This window comes from Zalophus californianus, chromosome 16, assembly GCF_009762305.2.
Source record: "Zalophus californianus isolate mZalCal1 chromosome 16, mZalCal1.pri.v2, whole genome shotgun sequence".
NCBI lineage: Eukaryota > Metazoa > Chordata > Mammalia > Carnivora > Otariidae > Zalophus > Zalophus californianus.
Genome location: NC_045610.1, coordinates 25,390,627 through 25,414,691, shown reverse-complemented (window position 1 = coordinate 25,414,691; position 24,065 = coordinate 25,390,627). Strand labels below are relative to the sequence as shown.

Genomic DNA, 24,065 nt, shown 5'->3' with positions numbered 1-24,065 from the left:
ATGTATGAGAGTTCCTGTTGCTCCACATCTTTGTCAGCGTTTGGTGCTGTCAGTGTTCTACATTTTGGCCAGTCTCATGGGCATATGGTGGTATCTCAATGTTTTAATTTGAATTTCTCTGATAACATATGATGTGGAGCATCTGTTCATATGCTTATTTGCCATCTGTATTATCTTCTTTGGTGAGCTATTAAGGTTTTTGGCACATTTTTTAATTGGACGGTTTCTTTTCTTCTTCTTGAGTTTTAAGCATTCTCTGTATATTTTGAATAGCAGTCCTTTATTGGGTGTGTCTTTTACGAAGACTTTCTCCTAGTCTGTGGCTTGTCCTCTCATTCTTTTGATACTGTCTTTTGCAGAGCATAAGTTTTTAATTTTAATGAATTCCACCTTATCAATTATTTCTTTCATGAATTGTGCTTTTGGTGTCGTATCTAAAAAGTCATCACTATACACAAGGTCATCCAGGTGTTCCCTGGATGTTATCCCCTACAAATTTTATGCTTTTGTGTATTACATTTAGGTCTGTGATCCACTTTTAGCTAATTTTTGCAAAGGATGTATAGTCTGTGTCTAGCTTCAGTTTTTCGCACGGGAATGTACAGTTGTTCCAGTACCATTTGTTGAAGAGACTATCTTTGCTCCCTTGTACTACCTTTGCTCCTTTGTCAAAGATCTATTTCTGGGCTCTCTATTCTGTTCCAATGATCTAATTGTATATTCTTTTGCCAGTGCCACACTGTCTTGATTACTGTAGTCTGATAGTAGTAAATCTTGAAGTCAGGTAGCAAATGGCAGAAACTTGAATCATATTACTAAATAGAAGTCAATCTGAGAAGGCTATATACTATATGATTCCAACTGTATGACAGTCTAGGAAATGCAAAACCATGCAGATAACAAAAAGATCAGTGGTTGCTGGGGGAATGGGGAGGGCAGAGATGAAGAGGCAGAGCAGTGGGATTTTTAGGGCAGTGAAAATACTCTGTAATACAGTGTACAGATATTACAGTGATGGATATATGCCATTATATATTTATCGAAACCCATAGAAGGTATAAAACCAAGACTGAACCCTAAGGTAAACTATGAACTCTGGTTGATAATGATGTGTCAATGTAGCAAATGTACCACTCTGGTGAGTAACACTGAAAATGGGGGAGGCTATGCATGTGTGGGGATGGTGAAATCTCTATCTTCTGTTCCATTTTGCTGTGTGCTTAAAACTGCTCTAAAAAAATAAGTCTTTAAAAAAATTTTTTTAAGATTTGTTTATTTTAAAGAGAGAGAGAGTTGGACAGAGGGCAATGGGAGAGGGAAAGAAGCCGACTTTCCACTGAGCATGGAGCCCGATAAAAGGCTCAATCTCACCACCCTGAGATTATGACCTGAGTCACGAAACCAAGAGTCAGATACTCAACCAACTGAGCCACCCAGGAGCTCCTAAAAAAATTTTTTTTGAAGAACTGATAGGGGTGCCTGGGTGGCTCAGTCGTTAAGTATCTGCCTTCGGCTCAGGTCACGAACCCGGGGTCCTGGGATCGAGCCCCACATCAGGCTCCCTGCTCAGCAGGAAGCCTGCTTCTCCCTCTCCCACTCCCCCTGCTTGGTTCCCTCTCTCGCTGTCTCTCTGTCAAAAAATAAATAAAATCTTACAAATAAATAAATAAATAAAATAAAGTAGAACTGATAGATTCTACAACATAGATGAACTATGATTATCTATATTCAGTAAAAGATACCAGTCACAAAAGACCACATATTCTATGAAGTCCAGAAAAAAACTACGAACACTCTCTCCAGAAAGACATATAAGCACATAAAATATTAAACATCACTTCAGGGATTTATTTGACTATCTTACAACTGATTAATGATCCTCTTAAAAAGTTCCATGAGCTTTCTGATTTATTTTTGCTTTATTCTTCATATACATAAACATATCATGAATTTTTTTAAAGATTTATTTATTTGAGAGAGAGAGACAGAGCGCATGGGGGAGGGGCAAAGGGAGAGGGAGAGAGAGAATCTCAAGCAGACTCCCCACTGGGCACAGAGCCCAATGCAGGGCTTGATCTCATGACCCTGAGATCATGAACTAAGCTGAAATCAAGAGTCGGACACTTAACCGACTGAGCCACGAAGGTGCCCCAAACAGCCAATGTGAGGTTCAATGGGTAGGTTATTATGTGGCAAGGATAGGAAAATTACAAGTGATTTCATTGCACATATATTCACTGATTGTCCACTATGTACCAGGCACCTGCCCAGGCCATGAAACATTGTAGCAATATACAGATGGGAACCCAAAAGAACAGGGATAGATTTGACTTTAACTTAAACTGGGCTCAGATCTCACATTAACCTGCCAATCTCTCCTAATAAATGTTACAAATTTGCTTCTAAATATTTTAAAAAGGAAACCTCCTCTTTCCAAAACTAAAAATAATTTTGCATTTTTAAGATCCTTTAAATTACTTTCTTGTAATTGTTATCAATCATTAACGTAAATGAAGAACACACATAATAACACTAAGAAATAGCATTAGGATGATAAGGAATAAATTTTCCTCTTTGAAGTTAAAAACAGAGGCCACTGGAAAGAGTTACTCACTGCCCAATCCTTTGGTCTCTCCAGAGACTTCATATCTAACTTTCAATTTAAGCACACTGGAAATGACTGCTAATGACATCTATCGGTGTTTGTCTTTTGTTTTCTCCATCATACATGGGTTTTGAATTTCCACATCAGACAGCTGCTCAAGGCCACCGTTTCTATACAGGCAAATACAAAGGTGTCTCCTTTCTCATCATACTGGCTGCGTTCCCTTTCCAGTTCTCTATCAGCTCTCTTTACCTGATCCTTCCACCCTTTGGCACAAATTCCCATGATGCTTTCTCTGATGGACACAGCTGTCTCTACTTATTTTACAGCCCCATCATTGTATTCATACATAACTGAGGCACTCACAATTGTATTACAAAAGAGCTTTCCAAACAACGTTAGAAATCAAATGCCTGCACCATCAAAACAATATCTTCATTAAGTGGAGAATTTGTCATTCTGTGTGGGCTCTGGTCCTAATTCTTCAAGAACTAAAAACCAATCACTGGAGAAAAACTATGTGGCTTAATACTTTAAGGCAAATGGGCTACAACAAATGCTATTCTCAGTATGCCTACTGCCTCTGCAACATCTTTTTAGTGCCCCAGGCAAACTGGCTGATACACATGGGCTAGCCCAAATTCAGAGAAACACATAGAAACATGACTCGTTCCACCTGCTGAAAGTTTCAGTCTGTGTAAAGGAAGTGGGGAGGGGGGAGATGCTGTAATTAAAGAAAAAGAAGCTTCTTTCAAGTTAGGAAATGGTTCATTTGTTCCTTGATCTTAAAAAATTAGGCTATGTGCAATTTTGTTCAATATGTTGATATAAATCACTTTAGGTGAAGCTGTATCTCAGAGACAGGAAGCTAAATTCCTTCATACAAATATTTGCCAAATATCATCAATCTTACCAAGCCTACGTCACTCACATAAATCCAATCTCTAGGGTTTTCCAGTCAAGTAAAATAATATGTAACTAACAATGAGATACTTCTTAACAGAAGTACCCCACCATAGGTTGGGGTATTCACAGATAAAGGGGTTGGGAAGAGCTGTTGTGGAATGCTACAAGAGACAGGACTCAGAGCATGAGAGAAATCACAAACTTGTGTTGTTGTTACTGCTGTTGATGCTTTCTCAACTGTTTTTATGTAAACTATATATTCAAATATAATAGACATCCAGAAGCACCCACATCAACAAAGTGAACATACACATACATAAGCAGTGCCGAAAACAAACAAACAAAACCCCAGGACATTATAGAATCCCAAAAGCCCTCTTTCATATACCTTTCCAGCCCTCTTCTCCCAAGGCTACGAACTACCCTGCCTTCTGACAACTATACTAAACATTTGTCCTCAAAAGACATCACTGGGTTCTAATACACAGTTTATCACACTTATTTCCATCTTTTATCACCAGAAATGATAGTTGTACTTTTATATTACCCCATTTTTCAACATTTTAAGTAACATACATTTCAGATTTAATGAAATACACAATAAATAGATGTTATGGTATCCCCAAATCATGAGAGCCATTTTATAAATACTATACTGAAAGAAGAGGAGATAATCCTAATGGATCAGGTATTACTAAAAATTCACTTCTGGGGGCCTCAAGCCACTTGACCAGGACTTACTAATAAAACTGTATGTCACTCATAAAGCACCTGAGTGACACTCATAAAGCATCCTTCCAGATCTCTTCTTCTTATCATAAACAATTCACAGAATACGAGAGAGCTTAATACTTTAATAACACTTATTTCAATTATTGAGTGGGTCCAGCAATGCAGAGGGAAGCATTCAGGACTACATGACAAAGATGTCCCAAAGGGGGCACCTGGGTGGCTCAGTCGATTAAGCATCTGCCTTCAGCTCAGGCCATGATCTCAGGGTCCTGGGACGGAGCCCCACATTGAGCCTCCGCGTTGGGCTCCCTGCTCAGCGGGGAGTCTGCTTCTCCCTCTTTCCCCTGCCCCTGCTCATGTGCTCTCTCTCCCTCTCTGTCTCTCAAATTAAATAAATAAATAAATAAATAAATAAATAAATAAATAAGATGCCCCAAAGGATATCAACCAAAAAAGAAAGAACAAAGGCATTAAGAAAGAGAAATAATGATTCACTCTCCCATTCATTTTTATCAAACTTCACTCATAGTTTGTACTTGCTAAAGGCTCATAAAACAGAAGCTCCTACTCCCAAAAGGGGAAACACTTCAGATACTGGAGAGACACTCAAGAGCTGATGACTACAAACATATAATTTTCAAATTTCAGATTTTCTGGATTTACTCCAAAACAACATGTAGGAGAAACTTCACTCATATATGCATACATATATTCACTTCTTTAAATATCCACCAAACACCATTAATTTCCAGCTCAGACCTATATATCATTTTTCCTAGAGATTAGTACTGATCTTATATTAATAATTTTTTCCTCATCTGATGACTTTTAACAGAGTTGCACTACATTCTAAACCATTTTGGCTAACTAAATATCTTGGAAAAGGACCGCTAATGCTTTGAAACCAGAAAATCATTGTGATAAATGTTTTTCATCTTCAGCAAATTGAGTTTTATTCTTACAAGAAGCAAAAATAAAGATCAGTAATATTTTTAAGTTAGCTAGAACATAATGGATATATTATACTTTCCATGTGAACCTTACTTCCTTCATCCAAATCAAGCTAGATAACTTTGCTCTCAAGGAGATCACTGTCTAGGTGGCAGAAACAGAATAAACAGAAAATGTGTATAATAACAGAGGCAAAGATTACATGTTATAAAAGTATTCCCAAAGGGTGTTAAGTAATAAAAGAGGTTTGTAATCAAATAAATATGGGGAATATACAAATGCAGTAAATAAATTTAAGCAGGTTAAAATGCTAGTCACCATCGCCATTTTCCAATAGAAGGCAGCGTTTCCTGAGTATATGTGACCAGGGCACCCTGACTCCCACAGCATGTTGAAGGTCTAGTGTTCTGCCAAAAGACTTTGGGAACTGCTATCTTTGGGGACTTAAAAGAAGGCGAGGTTGTTTTATTTTATTTTATTTTTTAAGATTTTATTTATTTGACAGAGAGAGACACAGCGAGACAGGGAACAGAGCAGAGGGAGTGGGAGAGGGAGAGGCAGGCTTCCCACAGAGCAGGGAGCCCAGTGTGGGGCTGGATCCCAGCACCTGGGATCGTGACCTGAGCTGAAGGCACACGTTTAACGACTGAGCCACCCAGGTGCCCCAAGGCGAGGTTGTTTTAAGTTAAAAGTGTCAGGAAATAGTTCACATAAGAACTAATACAGACACTCAGCCGAGAAAGATATACAGGATTAAGACATTCTGGGAAAGGAGGGTAGTGGTGTAAAGGCCAGTTCAGACAGGAAAACAAAGTGACAGTGCACCTGCAAAGAAATGAGAATAATGAATGGGGTTCTAAGTAAATGTAGCGTAAGCAGCATGAAAAGGAATTGTAGAAATAGTTAACAAGGATATTGGATATTGACAAAGAAGGTTTTTGTGTGTGAAAAAACTTGGTAATTCAGATGGTAAGAAATGTACAAGATACATTTCCCTGTTGTCCCAGGACATTTCCAGTATACATGTTGACCAGACTTGATCAGAATTAAATTAAGTATGGCAGTTGTTCAAATCGAAAGACCTCAGTTTAGATGATAAATTATATGTAGTCATTTGGAAATGACCTTTGGAAAGGTACAAATGAAAAAGTCTGTCCATGAATTGATAATTGTTGAAACTAGATAGTACGTGGTGGTTCATTATACTATTTTCTTTAAATAACGGTATGTACTTCCCAAAATAAAAAAAAAATTCTTAAATGACATTCATAGGAGATGAAACAGTATTTCTGACATTAGTAATTTAATAAAACACATTATTTTCACCATATCACTCAATGTTTATCAAATAAGAAAAATCATTAAAAATCAAAAACACATTTAACCATCTTAAGGTGAGTAAAAATTCATCTTCTTTCTGTAAGAACCTGAAGATTTCAAGTAAGAATGAAAACTAAGAAGAATACATACTCTAGTCGCTCTTCTTTTGCTTAAAGATATTTTCATTCTTATTTCCACTATAATGGTTTAATTGAGAAATTATAATAAAATCCCAAGAACATGTGAAATTTCCTTAATTTTGACAATGTGCCACTTTCCATACTGATTCTGCCAACTGATTCAAGAGTTTTATATATTTGGTTTTTTTTGTCAGACAGAAAATCTGTAAGTTGACCCAAGTTAGAACATTCCACAAACAAAATTCTATTGCAAAATCTCAAGTTGCAAAATACTTCTCCAGAAAATTGGCAAAAATTGTCAATGTACAAAAAACAAAGCTTTTTAAAAGATAAACTGTATTTATAGCCTACAGTATCCTAGGTTTTTAAATTCCTATATGTAGGTCCTTATTCAAAGGGATACATGCACCCCAATGTTTACAGCAGCATTATCAACAATAGCCAAATTATGGAAAGAGCCCAAATGTCCACTGACTGGTGAATGCATAAAGAGGATACACACACACACACACACACACACACACACACACACACACACACACACACACAGGAATATTACTCAGCCATCAAAAAGAATGAAATCTTGCCATTTGCAATGACACAGATGGAGCTAGAAAGTATTATGCTAAGTGAAATACGTCAGAGAGAGACAAATACCGTATGATTTCACTCGTGTACGGAATTTAAAAAAAACAGATGAACATGGAGCGGGGGGCGGGGAGGCAAGCCAAAAAACAGACTCTTAACTATAGAAAACAAACTGATGGTTCCTGGAGGCGAGGTGAGCAGGGGGATGGGTTAAATGGGTGATGGATATTAAGGAGGGCACTTGTGATGAGCCCTGGGTGTTGTATGTAAGTGATGAATCACAGTTAACATATGTTAACTAACTGGAATTTAAATTAAAAACTTGAAGAAAAAATGAAACAAACACATTTCCATCCCTGGTTAAATAACAGACACATGTTAGAAGAAACAAATTTCACTCATTTGTAAGACATATACAATTAAGGATATAAGGTATATCTACATCATTTTATGCAAAATTTTATTAGACCATCTAAGCCTAAAAGTTACTATTATCATCTATAATTTTGCCCATTCTCCATTAAAACATAGTACTCTGAAAGGTCTATTCTCATTCTGGTGTATCAAAAATATTACAAAGCCCGTGTCCTTCAAATCTAATTATAAATTCAATACATAAATCTAGTGATCTTATGCTAAGTGAAACAAGTCAGTCAGAGAGGAACAAATATCATATGATTTCACTCATATGTGGAATTTAAGGAACAAAACAAATGATCAAAGAAAAGAGACCAAAAAAAAAAAAGACTTAAATACAGAGAACAGACTGGGAGAGGGGAGGAGGATGGGGGAAATAGGTGAAGGGGATGAAGAGTACACTTATTGTGATGCGCACTGAGTCACGGATAGGATTGTTGTATTATTACATTGTACAGCTGAAACTAATATAACACTGTATGCTAATTATACTTGAATTTAAAAAAAATCTTTAAATCTATTGATTTTAAACTGTTCCTTTATGATAAAGCTTATTTTTTCTTTTAAAATTCTATCCTGGGCATTTAATTACTGAAAATCCACACTTTTTTATTTATTTACCAAAAAAAAACTACATCATAAATATGCTCCATAAAATAAAGACTTCTTTTATTAACTTATTTGTATTTATTAACTTCTATTTAGTCACTGTAACAACTGACTTTATACCCAACATTATTACAAAGAAAGGAACAGATCTATTGACAAGTACGATATTACTTTCAGCCTAATGTTTAAATAAGGTTTAAATTTCAAAACATACATTGCCACTGAAATAAACACCTTAACAAATAATGTTTGGGATGTTTTTCCTCCAATTTTACACTCAGCTGAGGAAGCAAAAGCTATCGTTATGTTTTAAAAAGAAAAAAGAAAGTAGCTCTAGGCTCCTAACCTTATTTTAAAAGGGAAAAAAGCAGCTACCAAGGAATACAGACTCTAAGTGTAAAATTAATACGGAGTCACAACAGAGATATCTGACTTTGCAGAAGCCAAGACACACATATCTTTGATTAATGATGAAGGGCAGAAGACCACTGATAAACACACTCAGGAAAACCTAGAATCTGAATCTGGCTGAAATGTTCATACTCTGTCCTGATTCACTGCTCTGTAGCCCACATACATAGACGTAATAGATTCATACATGGTTCCTTAGATACATTCTATTTCTCTAAGTCTTTTAATTATAATAATGAGTAATATAAATATAGTGTAATATATTAATGCATAAGACCTGTATAAGAAGAATATGCTAAAACAGGCCATGAAATATCCAAAGGTGCCCATATTATGTATAAAATACATTTGTGAATGAAGATGTTATTAACAAAAATATGCTCCTCAAAAACTTTTTAATTTTTTTACATGCAGATGTGACAATATAAGATCCTGCCTAATGATCTATATTTAATAATTATTAACCATAAATAAATTTGAGTACCATAAAGTCAATGATAGTTGTATTAATGTACTCATTTGTTCAAGAAATATTTAATGAGAGCCTACACTGTGCTAGTTCAATGTCCCAGGGGCTAGAGATATAAATGGTATACATTAGGGTTTGTGAGAAAACAAAAAATATCTCAATGAACATGATCTCCATTATTATCTTTGTAGATCTCTGAGAGACTACTGTAAGCTCAAGAAGACAAATTGTCGTAATTCTTCTTCCTAGTCTACCAAATTATAAACTATGCATTATAATGAATATATATATAATATTATGTGTTATGTATCATATATAATGTATACAATTACACATAAATGATAATGTATTAGTTATCTCAGGAACATGACCTTTTATCAGAAAGGATAATGTCTACTATCCAGGGCTTAATACATAGTAGATATTAGGTAAACACCTAATGAGTAAATATGTAAATAGTTGTGATATTTCAAGAGCGACAACAATATGAGTTGGATTCCCTAGTTATAAAAAAACTGAAATCTGTTCCAACAAAACTATCTCTACAGCACATGCATAATCAGACTCTGAAAAAAACAGCTAGAGCTTTGATGGAGAATTATAGAAGTTAACATCCAAGAATGAAAACTACTGTTTTGCTAGTGTGTAGTGAAAAACAAATTCTAGTATATGTGCTGCCGAAGCAAGCACGAAAAAAAATTCTAACTCCAGACTTTCTTTGGACTCCGTTCCTGCTGGAGTCTCCACCCTGTTGGCCTGCCCTACAAATCTGGGACTTGCCAGCCCCTACAACTGCATGAACCAATTCCTTTCAGAAAAAGAATCAATCAGCCAATCAGTGAGGTATGTATGTGGCTCCAGATTCCTGCACTTTCAAACAGTACTGGAAGTCATGGGAGGTGGAGTAAGAAGGAGGGAGAGAAAGACAGACACTGGCACATTTCTCTAAGTTTCAAATCCTTCATGTATGATAATCCGTTATCTCTTCAAGTATGTTATGTTAATGAAATAACTTAACAACAGCTTTGAAAGTATGGCATGGCTACATGAACCTAAATTAATCACAATTACTCAAGGAGAATATGTAAGGAGAAACTGAGGCAACACAGTACAAGCCTTGCTCAATAACAGGAAAAGAATGTGTTGTGGGTTGTAAATACATACCATAAAATGAGAGTAGTAAACAAGAGATCCACAGAAACACAGAAATATCATAACAATTGAATAACCATGAAATACTGATGTAACGATTACACTAAGTTTGCTGATTCTATCAAACAGCATAAGCTCAAAAGCGTATTGTAAGAAATAAACCAAGTTGATACATACTTGTGACAAAAAATTTTTTTGTGAAAGTACAGCTATCAAAGGCAGCAATTTTCTCCTGCAAGACTACAACGAGGATCCTAAAATCAGAGGAAAAAAACAACAAAAATGTGAACGTGAAATTCTGTAAATTAAATCATTAAATTTAAAGAAGTATCTACCAATGCAATTTAGGCAAGAAACATCAGCCTCTTAAAATGTAAAAGCAGAACCACAAAATCCTTACTGTAATCAAGAGAGACATGATTAGAAGAAGAAAAGTAACAGAACAAACTACAGCTCAAAACATTATTTTCCTCTAAATAAAATTTTATTTTCATTCATTATAAATCAAATAAATCTATCTTCATTAGGAAGGTATGAAATCAATAAACTGCTGGCTATTTACTAAAAGTGTTTTTCCAGTGCTGGCTCAAAGTCATGGAATTAAACACAAAATGGATTTATGTAACCTGTCACTTAAAAGGATTGCCGAATTTCCCAACACAAGAGCGAAAGAAAGAAAGAAAGAAAGAAAGAAAGAAACTCAGACAACTGTTATTCAGTATAATTGAGTAATTTCTGATTGACTCGATATATTAAAATTTAAGCAGGATATGTATGAACTATATTTCTCCCAAAGCCCAAGATTTATAAAAAATTAGGCAGTTAGTTATAAAATATTTTATAACCAAAATTTCTAAAATGCATCCAAAACTACATTATTTTATAAATTAATATTTTGAGTACTTCTCTTTGCATAACATTAATGTAAAGACCCAAATTTCAAAGTTATTTTAATAATCAAATAAAAGATTATAATTGTTAGATATTTAACATCTCAGGGTATTTTTCCAAATTTGGGGGAGATAAATCTGAATAACAGATGTTAATGATGAGTGGGAAAAAAGAAAATGTTGTCTTTAACATGCATGCTTTATTAATCTTGTTCATTTGCTAATGCAGAACAAAATCCTTAACACAGCTGACAACACATAATAAATGATTCTGTCATGGCACTTAACATAAGAAACTAACCAATCATCAGACCCAGGTTAAAAGGCTTAGCGAATCCATAATAAGGTGACAAACTCAAATGAGAGAAAATGCAGAGAGACAAACAGAGATGAAAAGGTTTTCTTATAATCAAGCAGCCCCTCCCCATAATATAGTAACATACAAAATCATTTCCACAAGGACAGTTTAATTTATTACGAATATTGCTAAGTCCAGAAGACTGTACCTTACAGCTGATATGCAAAAACAAATGCAGAATTAACCAGGGAAAATCAGATTTGACATTTTATAGAGCAAAATCTAAGCAGTATCCTGACAACCACACAATAACTTTTCCTCTAACTTTTACCACATCTGAACTCATGCAACTTCTAAATGGAAAATCAATTTTTTAAAATTACATAATGTATCCAAATCAACAGATTTTTTGTTGTTGTTGGAACATATCTTCAATGGTTTTTCTTTATGAACCTTTGCTACATCAACCAATTTTCCGGAGAATTTCATAATCACTTTTCATTAATGACATCTCATATTCATAAATCACTTTTATCTGCTTTTACTCCTACTCAGAAGTTTCACAATCATTAATCACCTATGATGAGCACACAGATGACTATGAAAAGATTAACTGTATTAATTTTCAAGATAATTTATATATGTTAAAATATTAAATGTGCTCATTATTTCACAGCTAAAATTAAAAGTAACAAACACAAAAATATTTGTTGTAAGAAAAGGTGACCTAACTGCATCATCCAGAAACACAGTACTTGGAACAAGTGCAGATTTACTATAACAGTTTAAAAAAATAATGCAAGAAATACTTTTTAAAAAATTTAACTGCATTGTGTTGTTCTGTTTTCTAGCCTATTTGTGTATCTGTAATACAAGTAAATTATGACCTAAAAATCTTATTTGTACTTAATCTCCCTTTTCAAGTGTGTTCAATTTTCTGTTTGGCTAAATATGTACGTAATCTATTTTGTGGGAGCGGAAAGGACACTTGAAGAAGAGCTTTCATTATATTTTCCCAGGCTAAATATATTACTCACTGGATCCACCCATTCAATAATATTGATTTTGAATAATTTGATGTGTCACTGGATAATTACATTATCCCAGCAATAATATTTCTGTTTCCTATAATTTTGAGTTTGATATTATTTGAAGTATAAATATGCATAATAATTAGATCTCCACTATGAACTGCACACTATCACTGAACAGCTTTTCTTTGTCCTATTTCATGTTTTTGTACTTGAATTCAAAGACTTTTATCATTAGTATCAAAGCCCACATGTTCTTTTAGTTTGTATTTGTCAGGTATGTCTTTACCTTCTTTTTATAGTCAACTTTTCTGAGTCATTCTTTGAATCTCTTTAAAATCTAACCCGAGAGTCTTTTATTACAAAATTTATTTTATATTGACACAGCATAAATTACTGTGTTTTCCATGTTCCATGTGTTTGCTTTTTGATGAGATGTAAGATTTACAGTTTCCATCCGTGACCTCGATCAAGACATTTACCATTGCAAGGCTGCAGTTTTTTCAAATGTAAAAGGAAGTATTGAGTAATAGAAGATTCTTAAAGCCCCTATCTCCCCTAATGTTCAACGGCCATAGATTAATTCTTCATTATCGTTAGGTAAGGTTCAACCCAGATCTGAGTTTTCCTAGAGATATCAACAAAATAGAATTTAAAGATGGAAAATCTATCTAGTCCATGTTTTAGCTCTACTGTTAAATATAAAGAAATAACAATATTCAAAAGCCATTTTTATTGTTCAGAATTGCTTCATTTTGATGAATGCTAATAGGAAAGTTATACTGCATATCATAAACCACAGAAGCACATATATTCTATCTATTAAAAAGTTATGTTATACATGTAAAAGAGTTCTTCAAAGCAATATTTAATCTTTGTATATTTGCTCAGATACTTTTTATTCTTTTCCATTTCAGTTTTTAAATGCTAGTTATGACTCACTAAACTTCATTCATTCATGGGTCAAGACTGGAAGTTTGAAAACATTCATTCAGAAATCTTAACAGTTACTCCATTTGGCAGAATTCAGAAGGTATTTTGTGACTTCTTTACAAAATAAGTCAAAGATGGTAAATGATACTAGTAGAGTTCTACCTGCCCAGGAGGTATCTTACCTTGAACAAGAATCACAGGAAGAAATTCTTACCGTTTGTTGCAATGGAGATCATAGATAGGTGTTTTAAACTGAATAGACTTGACCATCTCCCCAGTACGAAGTGAATAGAGATCTACACAACAGTAAGGTGGACTTGTGCTAAAAAAAAAAAAAAAAAGACAAAAGCCATTGTTTTTTAAAATGTGGGAGGGCCAGTAAACTCTACATTTTCCAATGATTCACTATATACTATACAGTGGCTAACTGAACATAACAAAAAAATTAATAAAAAATTTTTAAAAACATGAATTATTCATATGGATATGAATAAAATACATGATTGATCAATAAAAAGCTCTACATTTTCTTATTAACCTGACTGTAAAACCCCTAATTAACAAGGAAATTGATATGAACTATTAAAAATCATAATATATCCCAATTAACTCATTTCAAAAATGCAAAATTTGGGAAAAAGAAAATTAAACTCATTCACCAAATTATTAATATAGAAAAGAAAAAATCATAAGATTTTTAATAAATCTTAATAAATGCAGAGAAGTATTTGATAAACTTAAAAAACTGTTCATGATAAGAAACATTTCATTAATCTGATCAAGTACAGCAACCTTAAAACTAATAAAAACTATCAATCATATGAAATGGTAAAACACTGAAAATTGTCACCTAAAATCCGGAACTAGACAAGAATACTAATGAGTATTCTTTACTCACATGAGTATTTATTCAATACTCACTAATGAGTATTCTTCAAACCACATATACTCAACATAGTATGGAAGCTCTTGTGCATAAGGCAAGAAAATAAATTACTATATGGAAGAAATAAAGCTGTCATTATTTGCCGAGAACTTGACTGTAAGTATAAAACTCAGTAATACAAATCTGTATGTCAAAATATACATAAAGACAACCCCATAATAGGTGTGCCTGGGTGGCTCAGTTCGTCAAATGTTTGCCTTCAGCTCAGGTCATGATCCCAGGGTTCTGGGATGGAGCCCTACATTGGGCTCCCTGCTCAGCAGGGAGTCCGCTTCCCCCTCTGCCTCTCCCCCCACTCATGCTTGTGCTTTCTCTCTCTCTCTCTCTGAAGTAAAATCTTAAAAAAAAAAAAAAGACAACCTCACAATAGAGATGAACCATTAATATATGGATTGTTAATATGGGTTGTTAATTAATTGATATATCAGTTTACCCGGGTCACTAATACAACAGCACCTGTATTTTTATAAATTAAGCACAAACCATTATAAAGTAAAATTTTAAAATATACATGTTGAATATATGAATATACTGAATATCTTGGAATAAATCTAAGACTTTGACATATTTACACAAAAAAGAAACAAAACAAAACAAAGCAAAATAAACTGAAGTATATACCATAGGCTGACAGACTTTCTAAACTGATACAGTTCTACCCTAACAAAAAAATCGAAGAATGAGACCTCATTCTAAAATGTATATAAATACGCATTCCACATGATCAGACTTATATTGGAAAGGTATAGTAATTAAGACACTGGGTTCTTGACACTAGAACAGATAAAGAGATCAATGTTTCCATCTTAACAAAGTAGGAAAAGGAGAGCAAGTTAAATCCAATAGAAGTACAATGAGGGAACTAATAATACAATATGAAATGGAATGAAAGTGGTATAAGCAAAAGAAAAAAAATCTATGGGACTAAAACCCTCGTTTTCTGAAACCAATCTAAACCAATCTATAAAGAAACAATCTGAATATCCCAGTATCTATAAAAGAAATTGAACTCATAATTTAAAACTTCTCACAGTGAAATCCTCAAAAATGGCTTCATTTGTAAATCCTATCCATCATTTAAACAAAAATGTTTAGAGACCCTGCCAAATAAAAACTTAAAAAAATAAATAAAAATAGCACTATCATCCAGCAATTCCACCTCTGGGTATTTATAAAAAAAAAAAAAAAAACACAAAACACTCAAAAAGATGCACTATGCACGGCCATGTTCATTGCAGCACTACTTACAACAGCTAAGACATGGAAGCAACCTGTGTCCATCAATGGATACATGGATAGAGAAAATGTGTTAGATAGAGATACAGATATGCAATGGAATATTATTCAGGCATTTTATATTTAAAAAAAGGAGATCTTGCCATTTGTGACATGGATAGACCTTGAGGGCATTATGCTGAATGAAATAAGTCAGACAAATACTGTATGAACTCACTTACATGCAGAATTTTATTTTTTTAATTTTTTATTGTTATGTTAATCACCATACATTACATCATTAGTTTTGGATGTAGTGTTCCATGATTCATTGTTTGTGCATAACACCCAGTGCTGCACACAGAATGTGCCCTCTTTAATACCCATCACCAGGCTAACCCATCCCTCCACCCGCCTCCCCTCTAGAACCCTCAGTTTGTTTTTCAGAGTCCATCATCTCTCATGGTTCGTCTCCCCCTCCGATTTATTCCCCTTCATTCTTCCCCTCCTGCTATCTTCTTCTTCTTTTTTTTCTTAACATATATTGCATTATTTGTTTCAGAAGTACAGATCTGTGATTCAACAGTCTTGCACAATTCACAGAGCTCACCATAGCACATACCCTCCCCAATGTCTATCACCCAGCCACCCCACCCCTCCCACCCCCCACCACTCCAGCAACCCTCAGTTTGTTTCCTGAGATTAAGAATTCCTCACATCAGTGAGGTCATATGATACATGTCTTTCTCTGATTGACTTATTTCACTCATACATGCAGAATTTTAAAAAACAGAAAACCTGAACTCTTCAATACAGAGAACAGACTGGGAGTTGCCAGAGGTATAAGGGTATGCAAAATGGGAAAAGATGGTCAAAAGGAACAAACATCCAATTATAATATTAACAAGGCCTGCAGATGTAATGTACAGCATGGTGACTAGAGTTAACAATCCTGTATTATATATTTAAAAGTTGCTAAGAGAGTAGATCTTAAAAGTTCTCACCAAAAGAAAAAAATGGTAACTATGTGGTGACAAATGTTAACTAGACTTACTGTGGTGATCATTTTGCAATATATAGAAATATCAAATCATTATATCATATACCTGAAACTAATATAATGTCATAGGGCAATTATATCTCAATTTAAGGGAAAAAAGGTATTATGATACTGGTCTGAGCACAGACATACAGGTCAAGGGAACAGAATAGAGAGTCCATAAATAAACTCACACATATGGCCAAATGATTCTGATCAAAGGTACCACATAATTAACTGATGAAAGAACAATGTTTGAACAAATGTTGTTTTTAAAAATTAGATATTTTCATGGAAGGATTTAAAATTTCCCCTAACTTATATACAAAAATTAACTCAAAATAGATCACAGTCCAAGAACATAAGAACCAAACATAAGGACCAAATAGGTCTAGAACAAAATTTAGGTAAAATTTATTGCTTAAACAAGAAACAGAAAGCCTGAACACAGACATAACTGACAACCCAAAATTATCAAAATCAACTTTTATTTTGTAATATATCAAAAAATGAACAAGCAAGTCCCATATTGTGAGAAAATATTTTCAAAAGATGTATCTGACAAAGGGTTTGTATCCAGAACATAAAAAGAACTCTTATCATTCAATAATAATGAGACATACAACGCATGTTTTAATGGCCATAATATGTTACAAGACACTATACCAAGACATACAGATAGCAACTAAGCACTTGAAAAGATGAAGTGAAATGCAAGTTAAAACCACGAAACCACTAAGGGATATCACTACACTCACTAGAGTGGCTAAAATTTAAAAGACTGGTAATACAAGAATGCAAAGTAATTAAAATGTCATACATTGCTGTTGGGAATGCAAAATGGTACAGTCATCTTGAAAAATAGTTTAGCAGCTTTTATACATTAAAAGTACCCTTACCATATGTCACATCTAGGTAATTTGTTATTCATAATAAGACAACACTTAATGTAGATCAATAGATGAATGGACAAATGCACTGTGATATACTGAAGCAATGGAATATTACTCAGCAATTTTAAAGAACGAGTTATCCATATAACATAAATGAATCTCAGAACCATTATGAAGTGGAAAAAGGCCAGATACAGAAGTCTATGCACTGCATGAGTCCCTTTCCATGAAAAGGTAAAAAGGGAAAACTATAATTATAGGAAGCAGATCAGTGGTTGCCACAGGGCAGGGAAAGAGGGAAGTGCCGTGAAAAAATGTAGTGGATGATGGAAACATTGCTGTGTCTTGATTATGGAGGGTCCTTACACAACTGTATACAACTGGCCAAACTGGAGGTGGGGGAGAACCTAATTAAAACCTGAACTTCAATCTCTAAAACTGACACAAGGCAAAAATTCTTTTCTTAATGTTCCCAAGTAATTAATCCAGTCCTCCGCTGAGAAGCAATGAGTTAATAATGAATGAAATCTAACATTTTGCCAGACCAACTGGGAAGAAAAAAACAGTGTGTCACCTTCAATTAACAGCTCATTATACCAACAGTGCACTAGAAACTTGAATTCTGATCATTTCACTGGCATCCATACAATGTCACAACTGAGATTCTTCCTGCACAAAACCTTCAATAGAAGTGGACAAAACAAATGCTCTGAAGGCTCAGTGTAGAGTTGACCGAACGAGGCTTGGTAGAATTGAAAAATCTATTTATATACGGAAAAAAAATTTATTCAATGCCTAACAGAAAAAGATAATTCTTTTAAAACAAGAGTTTTCAGAAAGTCACACATTCATAAAGGAGTCATGCTATTTGCCAATAGCACAGTTATGTACACGCTTGACATATCCTTTTGTTTTTCTCTCTTTTTAAAAGCCTTGACTATTTCCCTGGGACACAGCAAGACAATCTTAATTTTCCTCATGGATAGGCTGATGAGAAAGCTTTCCATAACATCAGCAGTATGCATGCCCCATAACAGAAAGGATACGTGTTAAACTAAAACTAAAATATACAGACATGAAATAAGCTTTTACTTTGCACTCTAATATGCACCAGATAGTGCCACAAGAAAGTTGTATAGAGAATGAGTCTTCATTAGATCTCCAGAACTCAAATGGGTTAACATTTTTACAGGTTTGTGTCTGACATTTAAACATAAAGCTATCACTTAACTTTACAATAAACCTGATTAACTCCTTAAGAAAAAAAGTTCCATGTAAAAATGTTGAGAGCCAAATTTAAAATATAACTAAATATATTGCAAGCAAACACCAGAGGTTGGAGAGAAAGGAGGAATGATGCAATTTGTATTATTAAATGGTTGGTTTAGGAAGTCTAACTTATGGCCCCAGCACCTCTGTCTTTCCAATACATAGATATCAACATACATAGTATAAAGTTCTGTTGTACTTTTGATCATAAATATAAAATAGAAATAAACACAAACGGTCCTTAACTGACCTTTTCTTTACCTAAGTAGCTTGTTTTATGGTGAGTAACCAAGAATATTAGCTGAAAAATTTTGTATCAGTATAATCTGTTACCTATTGTACCCATGACCTATACCCATAAGGGAAATTACTAAGCTTTTCTTAGGGAGGAAAAACTCTTCCCACAGCCAATGGTACAGTATTTACACAGTTCATTCATTTCAGTGAAGAGTGTTGATGAGAACTATTTGAAGGGCAAATTTTTTAAAAAGTTTCCATTATTGAAAATGCAATGGTTAAATTAAGCAGTAAGGAACTATAAAACAAAAGAGATTTCTTAAAAGAAAAAATATTGAAAATATTATAAATATAGCAGATAAACAACAAGAAAACACTAAACATTTCCATCTAAATACCTTGCCTACTTCAGTACTTCTTACTTTCTCTGTCATACTTTTCATCACATTAAAAAATATTGTTAATATAAATATATTTAATAAATTTTTTTATTTTTAGAGTTTTTGCTTCACAGCAAAATTGAGACGATACATAGATTTTCCATATACTCCTCCCACCATTCATGCATAGACTACCCTTTATCAACATCCCCCATCAGAATGGAATGTTTGCTATAATTGATGAACTTACAATGATATATAATCACCCAAAGTCCACAGCTTACATAAGGGTTCACTCTTGGTGTTGTACATTCTATCGATTTGGACAAATTTATAATGACACATATCCAACATTATAGCATCATAAAGAATAAATTCATTACCCTAAAATTCCTGTATGCTTTGCCTATTCATCCTTCCTTCAACCACCCTGGCAAACACTGATCTTTTTACTACCTCCAGTTTTGCCTTTACCAGAGTAGAGTTGAAATCATAGAGGATGTAATCTTTTCAGATTGACTTCTTTCACTTAGCAACATGCATTTAATTTTCCTCCATTTCTTTTTACGCTTGATAGCTCATTTTAGTCCTGATTAACATTCCATTACCTGGATGTACCAAAGTTTCTTTATCTATTCATCTACTGAAGGATATCCTGATTGTTCCATGTTCTAGCAATTATAAATAAAGCTAACATAAACACCTGAGTGCACTTTTTTGTGCAAATATAAATTTTCAACTCCTTTGGGTAAATACCAAGCAAGGTAATTTCATGACTCAGATGGCAAGATTTTACCTTTGTATGAAATTGCCAAAATGTCTATCAAAGTGGTTTTACTATTTTGCATTCCTACCAGAAATGAATGAGAGTTCCTGTTGCTCCACAACCTTACCAGCATTTGATGGTGTCAGTTTCCTGGATTTTGGCCATTCTAATAGGTGTGTAGTGGTATCTGATTGTTGTTTTAATTTGAATTTCCCTGATGATATAAGATATGGAGCATATTTTCATATGCTCATTTGACATCTTTTGCCCAATTTTTAATCAGGTTTTTCATTTTCTTATTGTTGGGTTTTAAGAGGTCTCTATATATTTTGGATAACTGTCCTTTGCCAGATATGTATCTTCCAAGTGTTTTCTCCCAGTCTGTGTTTCATATTCTCATTCTATTGACAGTGTTTTTGAAGAGCAGAAATATTTTAGTGATATCCAACTTTTGTTCAGAAAATTGAATCTGTGAAGTATAGGATAAACCTCAGAAACACTTCCACAATGAAGAGGAAATGAATAAAAGGGATGAAATGGAAAAGAGCAGATAAAAAGAACTAAACAGAGATTCAATTAATGGAAATACATATTATTGAAGAAATTCTGCCTTAAGACTATAGCATCAATCCCCGCCTGATGTTTCCAGCCTACCAGCCTACACTATTTCACGGTAAGCCCCCACAATCATGTAAGCCAATTCCTTTAAATGAAAATCATGTTGAATCACTGTATTTTATACCTGAAACTAATATGACACTGTATGTTAACTATACTGGAATTAAAATAAAATTTTTTAAAAAGAAAGAAAACCCCAGAAAACAGTATTGCACTGTATGTTAACTAACAAAATTTAAATTAAAAAATAACAAAAAAAAAAAAGAAAATGAAAAAGACAAATCATGTGTGTGGGTGTGGGTGTGTACACTGAATCATATACTGGGTTATCAAGAATATAATACACATGCCCAGAGCTGGATGTTTGCTCAAAAAATAACTGCAAAGACATGACTTGCATCTTTGGCTGGGCCTTTGAGTCTGCAACAAGCTGGAGATGAAGCCTAAGGCAGTGTTACAGATGCCATCACTATGCACTCATGGACTATCCCAGCTCAGTACCAATTTGCAAATGTTAAAGTTTTTATTTTTTTCTTGTTGGTGTCTGCCACTTAAGAAAATCTGTCAGGTCACTGCCTGACTGCCAAGATAATAGAGATTTCAGTAATCACATAAGACAATAAATATAGTCTTTACAAAAAGAGTTTGGAAAAGCCACTAAACAATGGGCGGATGCAGGCAAAAACAGCATAATCTGAGGAGGAGGACAACCTGATCTTCAGAGTTGCAGATTACAACATTCAAATGCCCACTGCTCAACAAAAAATTGCAAGGCACACACAGAACCAGGAAAGTATGGTGTATTGACAGAAATAAATGGAGAGAAACACTGAGAAAATCCAGATATTGTACTTAGTATACAAAGAATTTATATCAATTGACTTAAATATCATGCTCAAAGAGCTAAAAGAAAATACAGAGAGGAGGATAAACTAACAGATTGAGAATATCAATAAAGATCTGGGAATTAGGGGCACCTGGGTGGCTCAGTCATTAAGCATCTGCCTTCGGCTCAGGTCATGATCCCAGGGTCCTGGGATCGAGCCCTGCAACAGGCTCCCTGCTCCACAGGAAGCCTCCTCCTACCTCCTCCACTCTCCCTGCTTGGGTTCCCTCTCTTGCTGTGTCTCTCTCTATCAAATAAATAAATAAAATCTTTAAAAAAAAATCTAGGAATTATGAAACAGAAACCACATAGAAATAATGGAACTGAAAAGTACAATAATTAAAATGGAAAACACCTATAATTAAAATAGAAAACACCTAATGGTTTCAGAAATCTGAATATCAGAATAGGCAGAAGATAGAATGTGCAAACTTGAAAATAAGACAACTGAAATTACACATCAGAGGAAAATTTAAAAAGGATGAAGAAAAATTAACACAGCTTATGAGCAACATTATAAATCAACTAAATGTAATCAACTTATAGAAGATTCCACCCAACAACAGAATACACATTCTGTGCACATGGAACATTCTACAGGATACACCATATGGTAGCCACATAACGAGTCTCAATAAATTTAAAAACAATGAAAACAAGCTTTCTAACCAAAATGGAATGAAATTGCTAATCAAAACCAGAAGGAAAACTGGAAATTCACAAATATGTTGAATTAAACAATAACCTCTTAAATAATCGCTGGGCCACAAATATGTGGAATTAAATAATAAACTCCTTAACAATCAACACCACATTAATGGAATGTGGGGAGGGGAGGGGGAGACACATGTTTGTCTCAACTGATAGAGAAAAAGCATTTCCCAAAATTCAACATCCTTTCATGATAAAAACATATAAGAAATTAGGAATAAAAGAAAATTTCCAAATATGATAAAGGGCATTTATGAAACACCCACAGCTAATAGTATTCTCAATGGTAAAAGACTGAATGCTTTCCCCCTAAGATCAGGAAAAGAAAAGGATGCCCACTTTTAACACTGCTATTCAACACTGTACTGAAAAATCTAGCAAAAGCAATTAAGCAAGAAAAAAAAAATAAAAAGCTCCTAAGTTGGAAAAGAAGTTTTACAAACTCACACTATTCACAGACAACATGATCGAATATATAAAAAATCTGAAAAATCCACAAAATAATACTAGAACTGATAAATTCCGGAAAGTTGCAGGGTCCAAGATCAACACATATAAAACAGCAATTATCAATCCAAAAGAGAAATTAAGAAAGCAGTTCCATTAACAAGAGCAATGCAATCTCTATCAAAATTCCAATTTCTGCCTTTTTTTGCAGAAATGGAAAGCAAACCTAAAAGCAAATGGAATTGCAAGAGGCCCCAAATAGCCACACAGTACTGAAAAAGAACAAACCTGGCAGACTCACATTCCCAATCGCAAAACTTACAACAAAGAGATTTTAATCAAAACACTGTGATATGGACATAACATCAGATATATAAAACAATGGAACAGAATTCAGATTCCAGAAATAATCTATGATCAATTAGTTTTCAAAAAAGGGGCCAAATCTATTCGATGGGGGGAAAAAAAGAGTATCTTCAAGAAATGGTTCTGGGTAAACTGAAAGTCTACATGCAAAAGAATGAAGTTGGACTCCTATCTTATATCATAAATAAAAATTAACTCAAAATGGATTAAAGACCTAAATATAAGATCTAAAACTATAAAACTCTTAGAAGGAAATATAGAGATAAATCTTCATGACCTTAGATTTGGCAATATTCTTAGATATGATACCAAAAGCACAAGCAACAAAAAATACATAAATTGGTTTACATCAATATTGAAAACTTTTGTGCATCAAAGGACATTACCAGGGGCACTTGGGTGGTTCAGTTGGTTAAGCATCTGTCTTCGGCTCAGGTCATGATCTCAGGATCCTGGGATCAAGCCCCACATCAGGCTTCCTGCTCAGCAGGGAGGGGTGTCTGCTTCTCCCTCTCCCACTGCCCCTCCCCTGCTCATTCTCTCTCTCTTTCTCTCTCTAATAAATAAAATCTTTTTAAAAAAACAAAACAAAGGACATTATCAAGAAAGTGAAAAAACTGGGAGAAGATATTTGTAAATGACATATCAGATAAAGGGCTAGTATCTAAAATCTATAAAGAAGTTATTAAACTCAACACCCAAAAAAGCAAAAAATCCAGTCAAGAAATGGGCAGAAGACATGAAGAGACATTTCCCCAAAGAGAAGACATACAAATGGCTAACAGACACATGAAAAAATGCTCAACATCACTCGGCATCAGGGAAATACAAATCAAAACC

At 34.1% G+C, this 24,065-nt stretch overlaps 1 protein-coding gene across 1 annotated transcript in view; it reads right to left on the bottom strand.

Annotated features, from left to right (window-relative positions):
* Window positions 1-24,065, bottom strand: part of BCAS3 (BCAS3 microtubule associated cell migration factor) — a 598,955-nt gene that overhangs the window by 455,580 nt on the left and 119,310 nt on the right. The window contains 2 exon segments of the mRNA XM_027625284.2: window positions 10,478-10,554; window positions 13,667-13,774. Coding sequence (XP_027481085.2) covers window positions 10,478-10,554; window positions 13,667-13,774 — 185 coding nt within the window.